At 45.0% G+C, this 18533-nt stretch overlaps 2 protein-coding genes across 4 annotated transcripts in view; one reads left to right on the top strand and one right to left on the bottom strand.

Annotated features, from left to right (window-relative positions):
• The window catches only part of PLBD1 (phospholipase B domain containing 1), a 38851-nt gene extending 34844 nt beyond the window's left edge, over nucleotides 1-4007 (top strand). The window contains exons 9-11 of the mRNA XM_074825396.1: nucleotides 774-959; nucleotides 2100-2206; nucleotides 3759-4007. Of these exons, the coding sequence (XP_074681497.1) occupies nucleotides 774-959; nucleotides 2100-2206; nucleotides 3759-3926 (461 nt within the window). The 3' untranslated portion in view covers nucleotides 3927-4007. The remainder of the gene's footprint in view (nucleotides 1-773; nucleotides 960-2099; nucleotides 2207-3758) is intronic.
• A 4650-nt stretch (nucleotides 4008-8657) lies between these two features.
• The window catches only part of ATF7IP (activating transcription factor 7 interacting protein), a 112160-nt gene continuing 102284 nt past the window's right edge, over nucleotides 8658-18533 (bottom strand). For 2 of the 3 annotated variants that reach the window (XM_074826854.1, XM_074826853.1), the window contains exons 13-15: nucleotides 17665-17850; nucleotides 14011-14123; nucleotides 8658-13346 (exon numbers count right to left, since the gene is read on the bottom strand). In XM_074826854.1, coding sequence (XP_074682955.1) covers nucleotides 12930-13346; nucleotides 14011-14123; nucleotides 17665-17850 — 716 coding nt within the window. In that variant the 3' untranslated portion in view covers nucleotides 8658-12929. The remainder of the gene's footprint in view (nucleotides 13347-14010; nucleotides 14124-17664; nucleotides 17851-18533) is intronic. The other variant, XM_074826858.1, reaches the window with a different exon arrangement.

Consider the following 18533-nt stretch of genomic DNA (forward strand, 5'->3'; position numbering starts at 1 on the left):
TACCTAAAACTCTCTCTGGAGTTCTGGCTGGTAAGCCTGCTCTTTAGAGTTAACAAAACTGCAGGATTCACATTTGCTCTTGGAAAAGTTAGGGCAGGGCTCTGCTCTGCTGGTCAATCACTTCCTTACCCTCAAAGGCAGATACTGGCAAATGTGCAACTCTTTCCCCATCTTTCCTTATCACTGTGTGCAACCACAGCTTTCCAGTCACCACTGCACAAAGCATGTGCACGCGTTCTTTGCTGGCCTGCCTCCTGTTCACCCCTGCTGGCTCTGTGGTCCATGTGTGCACGTCCGTCCATCCTGACATCTCAGCACAGTGCATTACTCTGCCTTGGTGAGATGGGAAGATGAAGGAAAAAGGGACTGACTTCAAGCTTCTTGCTGGGAAGTTTAGTGGCGGTAAATGATCTTACACCCCTCTGAGGCTGAGCAGGGAAAGCTCAGCAGGAGGGCTGTGGCTGCCCTGCGTGTTCACCTCAAGACTCCTGCAAGTGTGATCTCATCTGTTCTGCAGGATGAGTCCTCAGGGTGGAAGTCTGGGGGCGGGTTGCCTGGGTACAGTCTCCAGTGGTGTTACACTGGGAGTCAACCCTGGTCACGCCAGTGACTATTGCCTTATTTTCTTGTGTTCAAACCAGTTTGATGTGTTGTTCCTCGACATGCTGTTAAGGCAATGCAGCATGGAAAATGGATTATTTTTCTTTTTTGATACAAACAAGAGCATTCAGCTTTTCTAAGTGATTTAACAGATGGGGTTTTGTCTCTGGCAGGTTACTGGCCTTCATACAATATCCCTTTCCATGAAAAGATTTACAATCTCAGTGGGTATGCAGCATACGTTGAGAAGTATGGCATGGATTTCTCTTATGAACTTGCTCCAAGAGCAAAAATCTTCCGTCGAGACCAGGGCAAGGTGACCAACTTGGAAAGCATGAAGTACATCATGAGATACAACAGTAAGACACATGTTCACATACTGTGGAGCTAATCTTAATAAAGAAGTGTTCATTTTATTTCTTGGATTATAGTGGGAAGCTGCAGCCTCACATACAGATCAGTTATATTACACTAGGTACAGAGTACACACAAAGCAAAAAGCTAACACAAGCTTGCTGTCAAGGTAGGAAACCAGGCTAAAATTACTCTTAACAGAAGCAAGATTGGGTTCCTTCTAGAACAAGGGCCCCGGGCTTGCTGTTTGACCTTTCCAGAGAGCTGCTGACACTCCAGGAGACTCTGTGGACTGCCTTTACCCAATGCATCTACAGCCTGACAATCTTGAAAGCCTTAAATCCTAAGCAACAGTTAGGTCAGATCAGGCAGAGAATTTAGTGTAAAACTTCAGGTGTTTTTTCCCTGTTCAGGCAAATGGTCTTTGGTAGGTAATGCTCTGCTCTGCTTTTCCTTGACAGGGTTCTCCTTAACTGGATTAAAACCAGCTTAATTAACTTCTGGCTAAGCCCATATCTACATACAAATAGCTTTAGATGCTATATTTTTATTCCCAATTATAGGGAGCATGCTGATTGCTGGGTTTGGGAGGCCTCTCCCAGGGTGGGGTATCGCTACTATTTGGGCTGTGAGTAGCAGCATGCTCATAGATGTTGAGGCTTGTCCACCTTCCCCTCCTAGCTTGCAGCTGCTACAATGGGTGTTCAAAGGCTTTGTTTCTTGCCACTTAATTTAGTCTGGAACAGGAAAAAAAAGGTTCTAACTGTTGTACTTCTCCCTTCCCTTCCCTTCCCCCTCCTTCCCTTTCTCTTCTGCTTTTCTCTCCTAACAAAGTTCCTGCAAGGTTCATCATGTCATGTGGAGCTGCAGATATCTGTGGTTAGAGGTTGGCAGTGGTGCCCCTGGGATGCAGAAATAGCTGTATGGACTTGGATTAGCAACTTGTCTACTTAATGTCCTGTCTTGAGCACTGACTTCTAGCTGCTACCTGGGGACAAGCATGAGAGCGATGTTATAGATCTGTGTTTCTGCCAGCACACTTTCCCAGCTTTTAGTGGCTTGGGCACTTTGCATCAGCATTTTGTGAGGGCACTAACTTGGTTTTGTTTCTTCCTTCCTTCCCTCCCCACCACATTTGTCCCCAGACTACCAGCGTGATCCTTACGCTGAACACAATCCTTGCAACACCATTTGCTGCCGGGAAGACCTGAATCCTTCTTTTCCAGTGCCTGCAGGCTGCTATGACTCCAAGGTAAACTACCTCAATTCCAGCATCTGCTGAATATTTGCTGCAGCTTGTTTGTGCTATCAGACCTGTAGGATGTTTCCCTGCACTAGGGCAGGCGTGGCCAGGCCTGTCTGTTCCCTCTTTTCACACCATCCTGGTGCTTGGGCAGATCCTGAGATGGCATTCTGTGCAGAGTCTGATCTCCTGTCCCTGACACCAGTCCTGGCAGAGGATACAGGGGGAGGTGTAGGAAAGAATTATGTCCATGGGAATTTGTGGTGCAGGGGTTTAAACCCTAAAGCCTTGCAGCAGGAGGAGCCTAAGAGAAGGCTGAAATGAGTCTCCACCTCGGGACTGTGACAGTTGCACAGCCTCAGCTTCCTGTTCATGGGGATTGTGTGGGTGCCTCTCCAGAACCCACAGGAATGTGTTTTCAGCCTCATTTTAGCTTTACCTTTACAAAAGCTTGTCTCTCCAGTGAGTCACCCTGCTCCAGGGCTCCATCTCTCTGTGAAACTGCTTTGAGCAAAGTTTGGTAAAGATCACTTTGCTTTCTGAGGGGATGCAGGGAAATCCTTAGACCCACTGTCCTGGAGAAAGCAGTAGTTTTTCTAGGCAGCTTGTATGGTATTTTCACTGTGAGGGACATTACCTGAGTAAGTCCTGAGTTCGGCCCTGGTGTGCTGGGAGGTCATACGGTGCTTTATCCCATGGGGACCGACCTGCTGCATTTCTGGATTGTGAGTTTGGCTGCGAGGATGGGCCTTGTGGAGGCTGTTTTGGCATTGCCAGTGCTGTGTGTCCAGTCAGCCTGCACAAGCCCAGGCCAGCTGCCTGCCATAGTGGCCAGCAGGAGCTCCCAGAGCTGGTTATTATGAGGTGAATCCAGAAAATTGCTGTGTGGTAAGGGAGTAGGTCAGTGCATGTTGGTTGTGGTGCCTTTGCCAGCACACTTAGGCAAGGGGAATGGGCTGGGCTGGGGAAAGACAGGGGCTGAGGGGCATTGAGTGAAATAGCCCAGGGCAGAGGCAAAACCTGGCAGTTATAAATAGTAAGGACAATTGTAGTGTCTCAGAGGTTGGGAAGATGGAACAGGCTGGGGACCTCTTGGGAGATAACGAAGGAACAGGGCAGAGTCTGGGCAGCAATATTAACTCTGTGCTGCCTTTGTGCTTTCCTGAATTACCCTGAGAGTGCCCCAGGGGACAGCCCAAGTGCTTAACACACAGCAGAGCTTAGGTCAGACCCTCTAGGCTGCCTGCTGCAGCTCCAGCTCTTTTGGAGAGGCGCAGACCCAGGGAGGATCGTCTCGAGGGCAGATGTGCTGCCTCTCTCCCCCCAGGTTTGTGCAAGGGCAGCGTGGGCTTGTGCTTTGCTATGGCCCTTCAGTGCTGACTGTTTAGTGGCTGAAGATGCCTCGGTGCAGGGGAGGAATGCTGCCTGGCCAGCATGCATTTCCCCTTGTGCACTTTCTTTGTTGTTATCAAATCTCCCAGAACTGTTCCTGCTCCGTGGGATGGGTGCATGTCAAACACCGCGCCACCTTTTTGCCCTGAACTCTTGTCCTTTATTACAGGTGTCAGATTTCCGCCTGGCTTCAGCGTTCACAGCCACTGCAATCAATGGCCCCCCAGTACAGGGTGGTCTCCCTGTCTTTACCTGGAGACGGTTTAACCATACGCGACACCAGGGCCTGCCAGAATCATACAACTTTCATTTCATCACCATGAGGCCAATCCTGTAAAACCAGCATCAATATTCCCAAATGGGATTTTTTAAATGGAAATTTTCATTATTGTATGTAATAAATCGACCTGGATGTCCACATCCTTGTGCTGTACCTGCTTTCTCCTGTCCTGCCTGCTAGGCACTCTACAGACCTTGGCTGCCTCGGTGGAGCCCAATGCCTCTTCTGTTTTTCTGAGCCATTTGGGTGGCCCTATGGGAAGCCCCCATGGCACTGAGACATCATCACCGCTGTTCCCCGAGCGGGAGTGAACTGCACTGCCATCAGAGAGTGATCTGGCTCTGGTAGCACCCAGGGACCTGCCTCCAGTGCTGGGCCCAGCCAGGTGCCTGCTTTGGGCCACAGTGGCCTTATCTCAGCGCTGGCTTGATGTCTGCCTTTTGTCTGAGCAGTGCCTTTGAGATGTGCTGCAAATTGCTTCTCATCCAGGAATGTCACTAGTGGAGAGAGTCAAGGGCCCTGTTCTCCATGGCACTCCAGCGTGCCAGTTGTCTACAGGGCATGGCTTTCAGTGGTGGATGCAAGGTTTCCCTTGTCTCAAAGCACCGTGCAACAGTCAGGCTGCAAAAGGTAGCAAAGGGATCACAGTGTCTGCTGACTTCTGAAAGCAGCCTGCTGCTTTTGGATTCCCACCCTCCTGCCCCAGGCTGCAGCGTAGCAGCAGGGAAAGAGCTGTGTGTGTCGGTGGGATGGATCTCGTCCTGATCAGCCCACGCAGTTGTTCAGTGATCTCTTTGCCTGTGACAGCGAGATGGCAGCGAGGGCCAGGGCTGTATGTATTATTTTGTTACCTGTGTTCACACTGAGGAACTGAGTCACTGAGCTGTTTTGTGCTAGATGCTCTATATGTAATTAAGTTTGGGGAAAAAAACCCACCAAAAACCAACCAACCAGCTCTTTCCTCCTGGCCTTGATGGTCCAAGTTAAACAGTGCACTGCACTGCCCTGTATTAGGAAGGTGAGGAATGAGCAGTGTGAGGTTTTGATCAAGCCCCTGCAGTTCAGCTTGTGTGATGGGGGAAGGGAGTGAGTTACTGCAGCATGGGTGAGGTTCCTCCCTAAATGTTTGGCTGTGTCAGTAGGGCTGATTTCTGCCAAGGGAAGAGGGAGAACAGAAGTTGCTGCAAAGCTTTTGCAGAGGATGAAAAATCCATGCAGGGCATGATGTGACTAGTATGCTGGAGCAGAAGGAGAGTGTGAGAGGCAGGAGAGAGCATCTGTGCCATGTGTTGGGGTGGGAGGAGGGGGTGGGATACAGGGGCAGGAGAGCACTGTAAAATGACTGCCTAACTACTTGCCACAGAGCTGGTGCTCTGCAATACAGCTCTTCGTTAAAATTCGCTGAGCAAAATTACTCAGCTGTGGTACCCAGAGGCCCACAGCCACACTGCAGGTGTATGCATTGGTGCATGTGCTAGTTGCAGCTGTGCCTGCATTAGAGGGGGATGAGGGTGATGTTTGCTTGGTGCCTCTTGTGAGCCAAAGGAGATGGCAGCAGGTGCTTTCAACCAGAGGCGGTGGCGGGGGAGGCAGCCCTAGTCACAGCTTTAAACACAGCATCCCTCCCACTTTCCTCCTACCCCTGAGGTTCCCCATCACTGAAGGTGTCTTGCTCCCCCACAGTGGGGACAGCAGGGCCCTCAGCCCCTGTGTGAGCCCTTGTCCCCATGTGGCTTGTTCTTGCCCCAAGACCATCTCCTTGTAACGTTCTTCAACCCCAGCCAGCCCTCCCTGCGCTGCTCAAGCAGCCAGCCCTACTCTGCAGCACGCCCTGGCAGCTCTGCCTGCTGGGAAGCTCTACTGGTCACGTGGTGGTCACTTGGAGCCTGCGAAGGCCTGTCTGTTGTTCCTGCTGCCTGGGGTGGCTTAGCCTCTGCCTGGTTTGTTGGCTTTGTGAGCCCTCACCGGGCCTCTGAGTGCAGCTCCAGCCTTACAGGGCAGCAATCCTGATGCTTTTTGGCTAAGCACCAAATAGGAACCAAACACTTTTTGTGTAACCCTCAGGTCTTTGCTGCTGATCACTGCCTTGAAGGATATATTTTAAATTCCTGTACTGGAGGCTTGGCAGCTGCAGAGCCACTGCCACAGATTGAATTGAATTGAACAGGCTGTAAAGGCATTAAAGAGCACACTTCGAAGAAGAAATCGAGCTGGGCCATGACGGGCAGTGCAGGGATCTGAGCTGACAGCAAGCAGAGAACCAAGATTCAGCTGCTTGTTGAGACTGGAAGCACAGAGTGAGTGGCTGGAGGATGGCTGTTTGCAACTTGACTGTCACTCACAGGCAACATTGCAGGTTGTATTTACTGCCTTTCCACCCAATCTCACATAAAAATACTAATGGAAAAGTATTGTTTAAAAGCTGATCCCCAGGGACCAGGCAATTGCTGGCAATTACTGTGTTGGACAGTGTTCTTGACCCCGGGCTCACCTGGCTGCTTCCCCCTGCAGGGAGTGGAGGCAGGCACCAGCAGATGTGACCTGCCCCTTCGTAAATAAGGGTGGGAAGGGGGGAGCTGCCTTTCTCCCACCTTGAGCCTCCTATACTGAGGAAGGAGCTGGTTTGTGCTCAAACCTAGAGCTGTGGGAAATCTGAGCTCTACTTTGAAGACCCCTTTTCTATGAGTAAATGTTTACATCAGTGGGACCTTATGAGCCTTTTTCTCCCCCTCCCCCCCCCCCAACAGCACGACCTTCAGCGGTCACTGCATTCCTCTTACTGTGCTCCCTATGTCCTTCCTTTGTCAGCAGACCAGCCTGGGTTGATCTGCCAACCACAACCCCAGCAGCTGGGTCCAGGTCTTCTCCCAGCACAGCAAGGTCAGAGACCAGAGGAGAAGGCTACAACTGGGAGACCTGGAGGCAGGGCCCAGAGAACTGACAGTTTATTTCTCTGGCAGCTGCATAAAGTTAAAGGGTCTCTTTCAGTGTCTTATTTCCCTCTGTGGGTCTGACTGGGGAAAAAAGGGGAAGGTGTGCTCTACACAGGGAATTTGTGGTAGAACCTGCCCCCTTTTCCACACCCTGCTTCTAGGTTTTTCCAAGTTCTGTGGCTTCTGCCTTTTACTCTTCAGGTTTTCAGGCTTGGCTGGAGAGGGACTTATTTGGTGGGGGGGGAATGGAAGTGGGAGGTGGTTGTGATACATGCCTCTTGCAATAATAAAAAGAAACCTGCTGCTCAGTCGCTAGGAAATGCCTACAGAGGAAATGAATCCTCCCACCAGGATCACCGGAATTACCACACTGAATGCAAGCTTTTGCTTTCTTTACCATCCCCTTTTTCTGAAATCCAATAACAGACTCACCCCCTGCTCACTCCTCCCCGTTCAGCCCATAGGGGCTACTGGTCATACCCTGCAGGGGTGAGATCTGTCAGCAGCCCACTCTGCCCTTGGAGCAGGAGCCACCCCTGCAAGGTCCAACCAGTGCCTGGCCAGGCATGACTGCACGCTTCTTCCCAGGGAGACACCAACTTCCTTTCTTTGTCAGGGTCTGGTGCTGTGCTGCCAGGTCATATTACTTCTCTGCCCCTTCATATTTTTTTTTTTTGTAGTTTCCTTCTGTTATACAGTAGATGCTTCAGTGCACTTTGCTCCGAGGTTGTAGCACATCCTTCCAGACATACATAGCATTGTGTGTATGGCAAAGCTACCCTGCAGCAAAGCAGGGATGTTCACTTACTTTGCTTCATACCAGCACAAACTGCAATTACAACAGCGCTTGAGCAGAGTGGTTACACTGTATTTTATGATAAAACTAAGGGTCTAAACTAGGTGCAGTATGTATACTCTTAATTCTAAATAGGCAGTTTGAGAAACTCAGGACTTTCAAGCATGGTTGTGTTCAGGCATCACTTCACAGAGTCAGTCCACCATCTTTTGGTCAGTGACTCGAAGGAAGTTTTAGCAAGTGCCAGGAAACTGTTACCATCACAAATTAATTAACTGCATGCCCTTGAAGTAGGGGCTCAGCACTAACTCCATGTAGGCATGTCAGTAACTCCAAGTTTTAAGTACTTGGACTTCTCTACAGTTTGGCAGCATGCCAAATGAGTTGGGTCCAAGAGGCAGCTTTTACCATACTGCCTTCTAGTAAGGCAGTTCATTGGTTCTCAACTAAGTTGCACAATATATTTCATGGTGTTATACCTGGCTTCTATCCTTGAAAAGCAACAGGGTGGGGGCCAGAGACTTTTTTAATCCCTGCACTAAACCGCCCTGTTTATTACTCCTGATTTCATGAGAAGCACGGCCAGTTGGGCACGCTGAGGCTGCCGCTGCAGGCTCAAGGCTCAAATGCTTAATGGTGCTGTGAAAAACCAACAGCATCTCCTGTGCTTTGTCCAAAGCCTCGTGCTAAAAGAATGACCATTTTCAGAGGTCAAATCCAGGTCCTCAAAGGGAGAGAAGAGTAGCACCAGCAATCTACTTTCTATTCCTGTCCCCCTCTGGGGTACAAGTTACTTGATTCTGGGTGTCCAGGATACACAACTCCTCTTTGCTTTGTGACTTCGCAGAAGTTACAGCATTGCTTCAGTTTTTTGCTTCTGTGAGAAGGCTGAGAGGGCAGCATCATGCAGTTGACTTTCTGGGAATGATCTACAGCCAAACTGCTACTGCTCAACATTACTTGAGCAAGGTGGCAACACTTCTGTAGAGGAAGAGCTGGGCTCTTTTTGAAAGAGTTGTCTCCTGAGATGTCTGGAACTAAGCACAGATGACTCAGAATGTTAAAAACCCAGTAGTTTATTTCAAAGTATAAATTTCAGGCTTGTCAGACAAAACCCCACTACAGTTAACAGACACACTAATCTACAGTACATATAAAAATGGGGAGAGCTTGCAACTGCCCAGATTAAATTGGACATTAAATCAGTCCTATGGGTTTTTTTTGTATTTACAAGTCCAGCTGCAAAACAGAAGAAGAAATCAGATCTGAGTTTCCTAACAAAGGATTTTGCACATTTGACTTCCAATAGCCAATAAATTACTAAAGCTGAACAGGACTCCCCAAACAGCTACTACCCAGTTATCTTTATTTACAGCTATACCTCATTAAATTAAGACAGCGCTTCAAATATATATATGTGTATGTATATATATATATATAATGAGAGAAAAAAAGAATGCTTAGCCTGCATAATGACAATGAGAAATAAAGATGCATTTTAACAGGTACTCAGAAATCATGAAAAGGAAAATTTGTTAATTGGCTCTCTCATAGCTATCATTTTTTTCTTTCTCCCCTCAGAAGGTGTGTGAAAGGGAATACAGATTTTGGTGGCAGGGCTGGCTCACTGTCATTTGAATTCCTCTCCCTCCAGTGTTTTCATGCAATTCATACATACAACACCCCTACCCAAACCAACAAATTAAAAAAATATATATTTAATATATCAAGCTTCTGTTTAAAAAATCTGGATAGATATTTTTGACTAAATGAAAATACTCAAGAGTTCGTGAGAAGGCAGAATCACAGCTTGATTTTGTACAGTGTATGCAATACTCTAATACTGGGGAATGGCTGTTTGGGGAGCAGGAACAGATTTGACCTGTCCCTACATATAATACAGATTCTAATTTATTGAACAGTTAAGACAAACAGCATAAAGCAAGGGCTGAAGTGACTGTTTTTGTTACAGTACAAAACGATGCTCAGATCCTACTATCGGGCCCAATCGTGCTCCCACTGAAGGCACGAGGGGTTTTGCCATTTTTCAAAGGAAGCAGGGTAAGACCCCTTATTTTTACAGGGAAGACACCATGGGCCTTTCCAGCCTTGTGCTAAAACCCTTGTGATGGGTGAGTGTCTCAGTGCTTGTGCTCAGTGACCTAACATGGCCAACGGTAGCACAAATAATTCAAAGGAGCAAAGTCCAAGACCAAACCACTACTCCTAGGGAAGCTGGTCAGAGCATGGAAATAAATACGGGCAGAGGGGAACCTGCCTCTGCACCCTCATGTTTTCTGAAACTGCCCCTGGAGTTGCAGTACAGAGGCTATACCTACAGTCTGCCCCCTTCCTAGGGTTGTTTGAATCCAATAAAGCTTTTTTAGACATATACTGAAATAAAGGAGGCCATGAAGCTGTAGCTAGGAGGAAGGCAGTGGAAAGGAACAGCAGTTTGCTGTCAGCAGTCCCACAGCTGGGCTCCTCTCCAACCAGAAACTGAACTAACTCAAATTACTTTCAACCCCAACATCCAGATGCCCTTGTATCACAGAGAAAACAAACCAACCCTAAAACAAACCAGGAAGTTAATGAGGATGGAAAACAGCTGTAGAATCAGTGCTGTGTTTGCTAAAACACAGGGAACTGGATCCAAGGTGGTACTGCTGAAATGTCATGTACCCAGTGGCAACAGCAAAACAACTTTATGCCAGGCTACTGAAAAGAAGATGGAAAAACTTGCATAAAGTGCAAAGAAACTAAACCCAACCCTTCCACTTAAAAGCCATATAGAGATTTTTAGCATATTTAGAAGTGAATTACTGGAAACCTCCAGCAACTAACATTTTTATGAAGAGCCCAGTCTAGAAGCACGGTGTTAAGAGACCTGCACTGAATGTTCCAAAATATTTTGGTAATACTTTCAAATAAAGTCTCCTAAATTAAATCAATTATTTCTGAATGTTTGTTGCTAGCAGAAATTTCATTTCTCAGTAGTTTTATTGTTTCTGGAAGGTAAAGGATAATAAAATAATCAGCCACCCCACAACACAGGGAGAAGTGCCATGAGTTAAGGAATTAAGCAATACTCCTTTTTGTTACCCACTGCAGAGATCTGCTCCACCATGACAATGATTTTGCAGAAATGGCATAATTCTCTCTGTATGTCAGTGATTTAAGGACCAGCTACCTTTAAGGTCTCCAAACAGAGCTAGGCATTCGGAAGTCGTGTTATCACATACTTTGCCACAGCTGCTTGCTTAAGAACCTGAAACTGGACATTTAACAGCTCTGCTGTGATGAAACAAAAGAGAAGTCAGATTTCACCCCACAGCTGCAAAAATCAACTGCACTCTGCCATACATAGCAGAAATGGATCTATTAAGCCAGAAGCCAGTTTTTACAATCAGTTCAGTTGAGAACTACATCTTTCTTTAGTAAATAAAGATGAGTCTTCTTCCTCTAAAGATACAGCCCACACAACCTGCAAACACAATACCAGACCATCCCTAAATAATACCTCCATTGGAGGAAAGAAAAAAATTCTAACACAGGACTCTCACCCCCCGCCTATCCCAAGCAAGACAAAGCTAAGAACAATTGTGACCTAAACATAAGCACAAACTATAGAAAAGGTCATGTATAGTTTGGGCTGGAATTACAATTAAATAAGCAGCATAAGTTCTAGGTTTTATTCTAACGTTTAACTTTCAAGCTATAAAATCTCATTGTACTGATATGGCCAATGGCCCTTTGGTACCACCTCAAAGACACATTAAAAACCCCCTCTTTCCCTTCTAAATCCACTGTTTGGTTCTGCTGGGCAGGAATGAGACTGAAAAGTGCCAAAATAAAAGCCTTACATATACTTTCTTGTCCAGGTGTGTTACAATTTGGTTCTGCAAAAAGCAAGTTTAACACGTCAACAACAGTGGGGCAGATGCAGCAATTTCTTTTCTCAGCTCGGAGGCATCATGAAAGCATCTATTAACCTTTACAATTGCTCCCAAGTTTTAGGCCAGTGTCTAAAATAGTTTCTAAACTGCTTTGGGTGTGTTCGCTTTCTGCAGAGGCAGGCAGGTGATGAGACAGAGGACTGGGAAGCCAACTTCTTATCTTTTTGTACTAACTGAACATCCAAACCGAGCGCAAACAGCTAGAAGCTTTCATGGTGCCACACTGCGGAGGTTTCTTTGGCTGAATTGCAGCATACAGCTTTCCCAACAGAACAGGGAAAGGCTCTGGTGGAAAATACTGCCTGTATACTCTTTAATATTCTTGACAGGACAAAAACAACTACTCAAGAATTACAATGAGGAAAGGGTTGAATAATACTTCAGATAAAATCAAATCCAGCATCAAGCAGATGTTGCACTTCCTGGTCTTCACAGAAATAATAATTACTGCAGGCCAGGAAAATGAGAAGCAGTAATGAAAGGCTGGAAGGGTAAAGGGAAAAATAACTCCAAACATATAAAAGAACACCACAAGGTATCTGGCTACATTTTATTTCTGAAATTATTCTTTAAGGCACAAAATAAATCTAAAAAATAGGGCTGAATGTATGAGGGGAGGGGCACAGAAATTATCTGAGCTAGAGGTGTGAATGCAGTCTCTACAATCCAGTTTCAGATCTGACCTGGGAATGCTCCGGGTGTGAGTGGGGGAGGATGGTGAAAGTAGAGGAGCGTTTTTAGGAGAGATAGGAGGTAGTGGGGTGCTTTATTTTTTTCTCCCCCACCACCTCCAAGTTTACACACATATTCGTTTCCCTGGCCAGACTCAAGTCCCTCCCCTCAGAGAGCTCATTACAGTTTGTAAAATAAGACCAGACCACTCAATATTCCAGTACAAGAGTGAGGCCTTGAATCACCCTTCATATCAGTCTGCCCACAGAGTGGTGGGGGGCAAGAGGCAAATCTGTTCTTGCCCTCATGTTGGTGCCTTGACAGATGTTACAGGTGTGTATGTTTTGCGTCACAGAAACTGTAATTTATTATTTTGTTCCCACTCTGAAGCAAAATCCCAGACACCCAGGGTGCCCTTGGATAAAGGGTAGGTAGGTATCTAGGTGGAACAGCTGTCATGGAAGGGAAAATGAAATTTTCAAACGGCCCATGACTTGAGCTATCCAGAAAAAACAGGCTCTCTTGCTGCAGGTGAGACTTTATTTTTCTTTTGGTTCTGAATGCACGTAGTGTATCACACAGCTGTCTAAAATAATCCTGCTGAGAGTGGATTTAAAAGTGAATTTCATGCATGGGATCAACCCCCCAAAACTGGGGTAATTCTTGGTAGTAGGACAGGTTAAAGGCTCCAAAGATCTCTAGTTTAACTGCTCTGGGAAGAGATCACATCTGTGGACTGGGGGTCACAGAAGGGTCCAAAACGTCCATAGATGTCCTTAGCCCGGACCGCGAAGTAGTATTTGCTGCCAGACACAAACTGCGTAAGAGTGCATGCCATGGGCAGTGGGAGGGCCTTCACCTCCCCAATCTTCTTCCACTGGGAGGGCATAGTGGCACTCGGGTCCTCGTGGTAGGCATAGAGATGGTAACTGTCCACAGTGGCACAGCTCCGGTCCACCTCCATGACACTCCATGACAGCACAATACCATTCTGGCTCTGTACCCGTGCCAGCTTCAGCTGTGGCTTTTGAGGCAGAGAAGTGTTGGCAGCTTCAGGGGGCAGACGTGGTGGCTGTGGTGCCTCTGGGAGCGCGGCAGGATGTACAGGACGTGGCGGCTCCTAAGCAACATAAGAGTGAAAAGAATGGTGAGCCACCTTGTTGGTAGTATATTTACCATTCCAGGACATCACAAGCGATGAGGCTGCACAACAGCGAGTATGCAGGCAATGTATCTGGTTCAGTCTCAACAACAAAACCACGTGAAATGAGCCAGAGTAAACTCTCAAATACTTACGAAGAGGGGTTTGAGGTGATGCAGAAGTAATCACCCCCAACAGTGGTAAGACAACCCTCTGAAATTTGGGAGTTGTCAACCTTGAGGATCTTGTCTGTACCTTGTTCTCCTACCTCAGTTTTGCAAGCAGCTGTACTGAGAAATGGGTCATTCAATTCGTAGCCAAACCATGACTAAACATTTTAGCGGCAGTTCTTCTGTACCCTTGGCTCCACAAGTCACCTGCAGACAATTCATGCACCATTTTTCAATATGTGCTACTGGCGATCTGAAGAACTCTGGGGTAAGCTAACAGATTGCATAACTTTTACCATTCTTGGCAGAAGTTGCTGTAGCTGATAGGGTGGTGCTACACACGTGAACTGGCTGCAAAGTGTCTACAAGGCATTTCACTATTCTGCAGTTCAACACTAAGAAGCAATCTGAAAGACATTAATGCAGAGACCAGCCTGTAAATTGCATTAAGTAATTTCAAAAGGACTACTCACAGCATGCACTTGTGGTGGTCGATGATGCACTGTAAGCTGAGGTGCTCCAGATCCAAGAGTAAGTCCGTTGTTCACAACATATGCAGTTGTTTGAGGCATTCGTACTGTCATACCTGTAAGAAGCACAGTGAATACTGTGAGTACGCAATACTTAAAATCAGCTAAACAGAACACTGGAAGACCAACTCCTTGGTTCAGCTGGATGACACCAAACTTCAAACTGACACACTCTTCTCAAACTGCCAGCAGGCTGATGAAGTACTGCACAACAACAAAACCACCTCCCATCCCCTGAAGCTGTAAAAGTGAAAGAGAGCAAGTGCTTATGTATGCAGAGGGGACAGAATGATGTTTTAATAATTTGAGGCATGAAAGAAATGGGTGGGGATGGGAAGTGTGGGTGATACAGGGATAAGTATGAGAAGAAAAATTACATGACTTTGGGATTCAGAAAGGAGAAGATAAATGCTGCTGCAGCAGAATGATATCCACTCAGTATTCAAATACCAGAAGGCTGTGCAGTGGTTGGCACCAAAACCAAAAAAGGTAAGTCACTGTCCAAGAAGCTTGTCCTCCCTCACAGAATGGACACCACAATGGATGTTACTCACAGGTAACTTGTTGTTACAACAGGACGTTACTGACATTCATTCCCACAGCAAACTGATCTGACTGGACGGAATAAACTAGGTAATTTTATAGCTTTGTAAATAACATCCCAAACTCTTGCATACTAACAAGTTTTCATTCATTTTATACTACATCTCACTCAAGTAACATTTTGTCTGTTTACTATTGAAACATGTATATTCTGTGAGCTCAAAGCTTTTGCTCATTGCTATAGGTTGCCTAGGGTGTCCCTCTATTTCTGTCTAGAAATGCAAGATTTGGGACAATCCCCACCATCCCCTAGTTCCACACTTGTAAGAGACTGAAGGATTCTAATACTCCAGAAGAGAAGCTCACAGAGTGACATATGTAAGGAAACCACAGCTATTGTATGGTAAATTTCTTCTCTGTAGAAACAGTCATCAAGCTATAATCATAGGTGATGAGTGTCAGAAGTCTATGTAATCTATGAGTCGGAGGCAAGGACCTCAGAGTGCTAAATCTTAACGCTTTTATTATGAAGTGTTGAACTCTCGGTAGCTGCTTCACATCATCTTCTCTTGTCACATCTAAAATGCTAACGAAGCTGTGCAAACTCCTGTAAGATAGACAGTGACCTGAATTGGATATTTCTCATCTATAAGAATCCAATCAGATACGCTGTTTTTAGCATGACTGTGATTCTATTTCAGGAAATTACAATAATCTGAAGATGGACAGAAATGCCTTGATATAAAGTACATATTTAGCATTATTTCTAATTAGGCATACTACTTAGTTGAGGTAGAAGCACAAAACTACAATTTGCAAAACACTTCAGATGCGTTCTCAAAGTTAATCTTTAGAAGACAAAAGTGCAAAGATCTTACTCCTGAAGCACCTGCTACTAACACTAAAGACTCTTTCAATGATAATATAAACCAATACACATCAGTAGCAGCTTTTCTGAAAGCTGTTTAACAAAGTCAGTGAAAAATGTAGAATGGACTACAGGATGAAAACTCATGGCAGCTAAAAGGGATCAAGAAACAAGATTGCTTTATTGTTAACAATACATGAAACCTGCCTACCCAGTATGCAAATATGAAGCCTCAAAATAACCTGTATTCTAACTAAATTGGTCTTCCATCTACTCAGGTTAACCATCTGGCTTCCTTGTCCTGAGACACAGTGAATGCACAATACTTTGGAGGAACTGTCATTTTCTTATGTGTTATGTGGCTTGTCAGACAACAGTACTACATAATACACAGACATACTTTCCAAGCCAGCGTAACAGAACGGCCCCTAACAGAACGAACGGCCCCTAACAGAACGAACTGCCTCTAACAGAATCACAGAAAAGCCCAGGTTTGAACGGACCTCTGGAGATGATCTGGCCCAACCTTCTGTTGAAGGTTGGTAAAGCTGAATCTTCATTATTTTGGTGGAAACCTGACATGATTTCTGAGAATCTGTAAGCAGACAACTCAAGGATAAGCATTCATTGTATCACTGACCATCAGGTCAGAAGCACAATACACAGAGATCTGTTGCTGGATGACCTTGCGCAAAAAACGTGTAAATTCCCTACCTCGTTGATTGTCCTAGAAAAGGCCTTAAAATAGTGTATTACCTATTACCTTCTTCAACAACACATTAATTATCTTGCATGTCTAGTGCTGAAAGGTATTCTGCAGATATTAACACTAGTGATGTGTATTTAGTCATAATAACTGCTATAAGAAGTGGTAGATTCTGACAAAATCATGTATTTTATATTTTGGGACAGAAGAAGAAAATACTATTAAAAATTATTAACATAGGTGAATGCATGGTTAAGTACTCAAAACTCCTTCCAAAATAACAGGTGGATCACACACATCTAACTTGTAGCTAAGGGTAATGATGAAGAAAACTAATCATGGACTGAGGTTGCCTTTTATGGCCTTTTGCCAACAGAAATGCAAGATGCAGACATGTCCTCAAAAGATACTGCTGGTCAGAAGAACCCGAACTCAAATGCACGTGGCACAAGAGTGTAAGAAGTTTAAGAAATGTGAACAAATCTGAAAAGAACAGCAATTTCCTCACACCCTGACATTTCACAGAGATAGTTCAAGAACTGTCTGATCAACTTCTGTTTAGCTAGCAACAGAGTACAGTCTTACGTGGCTCAAGCATGCAGAGTTCCCAGTCTGTCTTATACAGATGGTGTCTAAAAAAATCACTACCTAGATGTCACAAAAGTAGGCTCATGCTCAGTGCACTAGAAGAGGGAAATCTGTGTTTAACATAAGGGCGTTTAAAATAACCAGAGAGTAGAAATTGTGGGGAGCTAAAAACCAGGCAGTTAAGATCCACCACTTTGTAACAAAATATAGACTATCATTTAAGTTTAAGGTCTTTATTTTTGACATCTACTAGTCATTTCAGAAAATGAGTTTACTGTTATGGGAAGATACCAGCTACATATCTGCAAAGCCAAGATGAACTTGCTGACATCTCTATTCAAGGAAACTCAAGCACACATCAATTTCTGATACATTTGGTTAGAAATTTAACCTGTCCAGGCCTAGAGAAAATAAGGAAATTTGCTGGGCACAGGACATCAGAGATTGTTAAGGAATTACATTAGGATACCTGATATAAATGTAACTTTTAGACAGAAAATCGAACTCGATTTATTACATACTCACATGTTTTAGTCTTACTCCATAGTAACAAAATGGTCTCTATCTTTCTACAAAACAGTGGTGCTCATCACATTACGTTCTGCTACCTTGTATTGGACATGTCATCCAGAGATGCTTAATTGGCAGAGCTAGGGCCTGAGATGACTTAAATCCAGTTTTTCCTCATTCACATATCTGCAGAAGGTATGATTTCTTAACAGCCTGAGATTTTCTCATGTCTGTAAGCCGGGAAAAAACCCTAGCCTCTATAATTTGGACCAGTATTGTAAAAAAACCAAACAACAAACCCAAAAGAGAAAATCAAACCCCACATCCATCAGGTATCAAGCTGTTCCATGCTAAAATGTGCACGGAAGAAAGCAGCCCCTACCTCCAGCCTGTGGGTTGACTGGCCTTAAACCTGGGCTTGGCATGGAAGCTCCTCTTACAGGATTCTGAGCTGGTGGTGCAGGAAGAGGGGTATAGACCACCTGATGGTTAGGAGGGGCTCTTGGTATAGGAAGTTTTGCAGGAGTTTGAGTCGCTGGCCGTTGAGTTACATTCACTGTTGTCGGAGCTGGAAAATGATAGACAGATCACAACCTAGAATGGAATTCCATGACATTAAGCTGATATGCCAAAGGAGTACACACCACCTTTGGAAAACTGACTCGTTTGAGCCATGCAAAATAAAAACGGTCTCTGTGAATTTTATCTGCTTTTGATAATGCAAGAAAAGAGAAAACAGCCTAAACAAAAAGTAATTTTCACCTGAAATAATGATGCCAATATATATACAAATTCCAAACAGAAAAGATAAACATAATACCACCACCCACCAAAAAAAAAGGTCCTGAACATAAGCATAGCTGTGGAGAATATAAAAGCCAGACCACCAGAGTCTGTAGAACAGATCAGTCATAAGACTATTCCAATGCCAACTAATCTTCAACAATCATCTACAGAAGGAGAGTAAAACAAAGAAAGAAAAAGAGGATCCATGTTTCTTCATGTTAGAAAGGGGGAAAAAAATCATACTGTAGATAAAACAACATTTAACTACGGATGAAACTTCAGTATCAGCCTTGCCATTCACTCTGCCAAAAGGATTAATTGCAAAGTGCAGGTGCACAGACCTAGGAGCGATATTCCTAATGTTTTTTTCCCCATTACTTAAATAATGCAACTGCTACAGGCTTCCTCTCCTTCACTTTTACAAACAACAGTATATTTAATGATTTCCACGACCATCCTCAGCAG

Source organism: Strix aluco, chromosome 5 (assembly GCF_031877795.1).
Source record: "Strix aluco isolate bStrAlu1 chromosome 5, bStrAlu1.hap1, whole genome shotgun sequence".
Classification (NCBI taxonomy): Eukaryota; Metazoa; Chordata; class Aves; order Strigiformes; family Strigidae; genus Strix; species Strix aluco.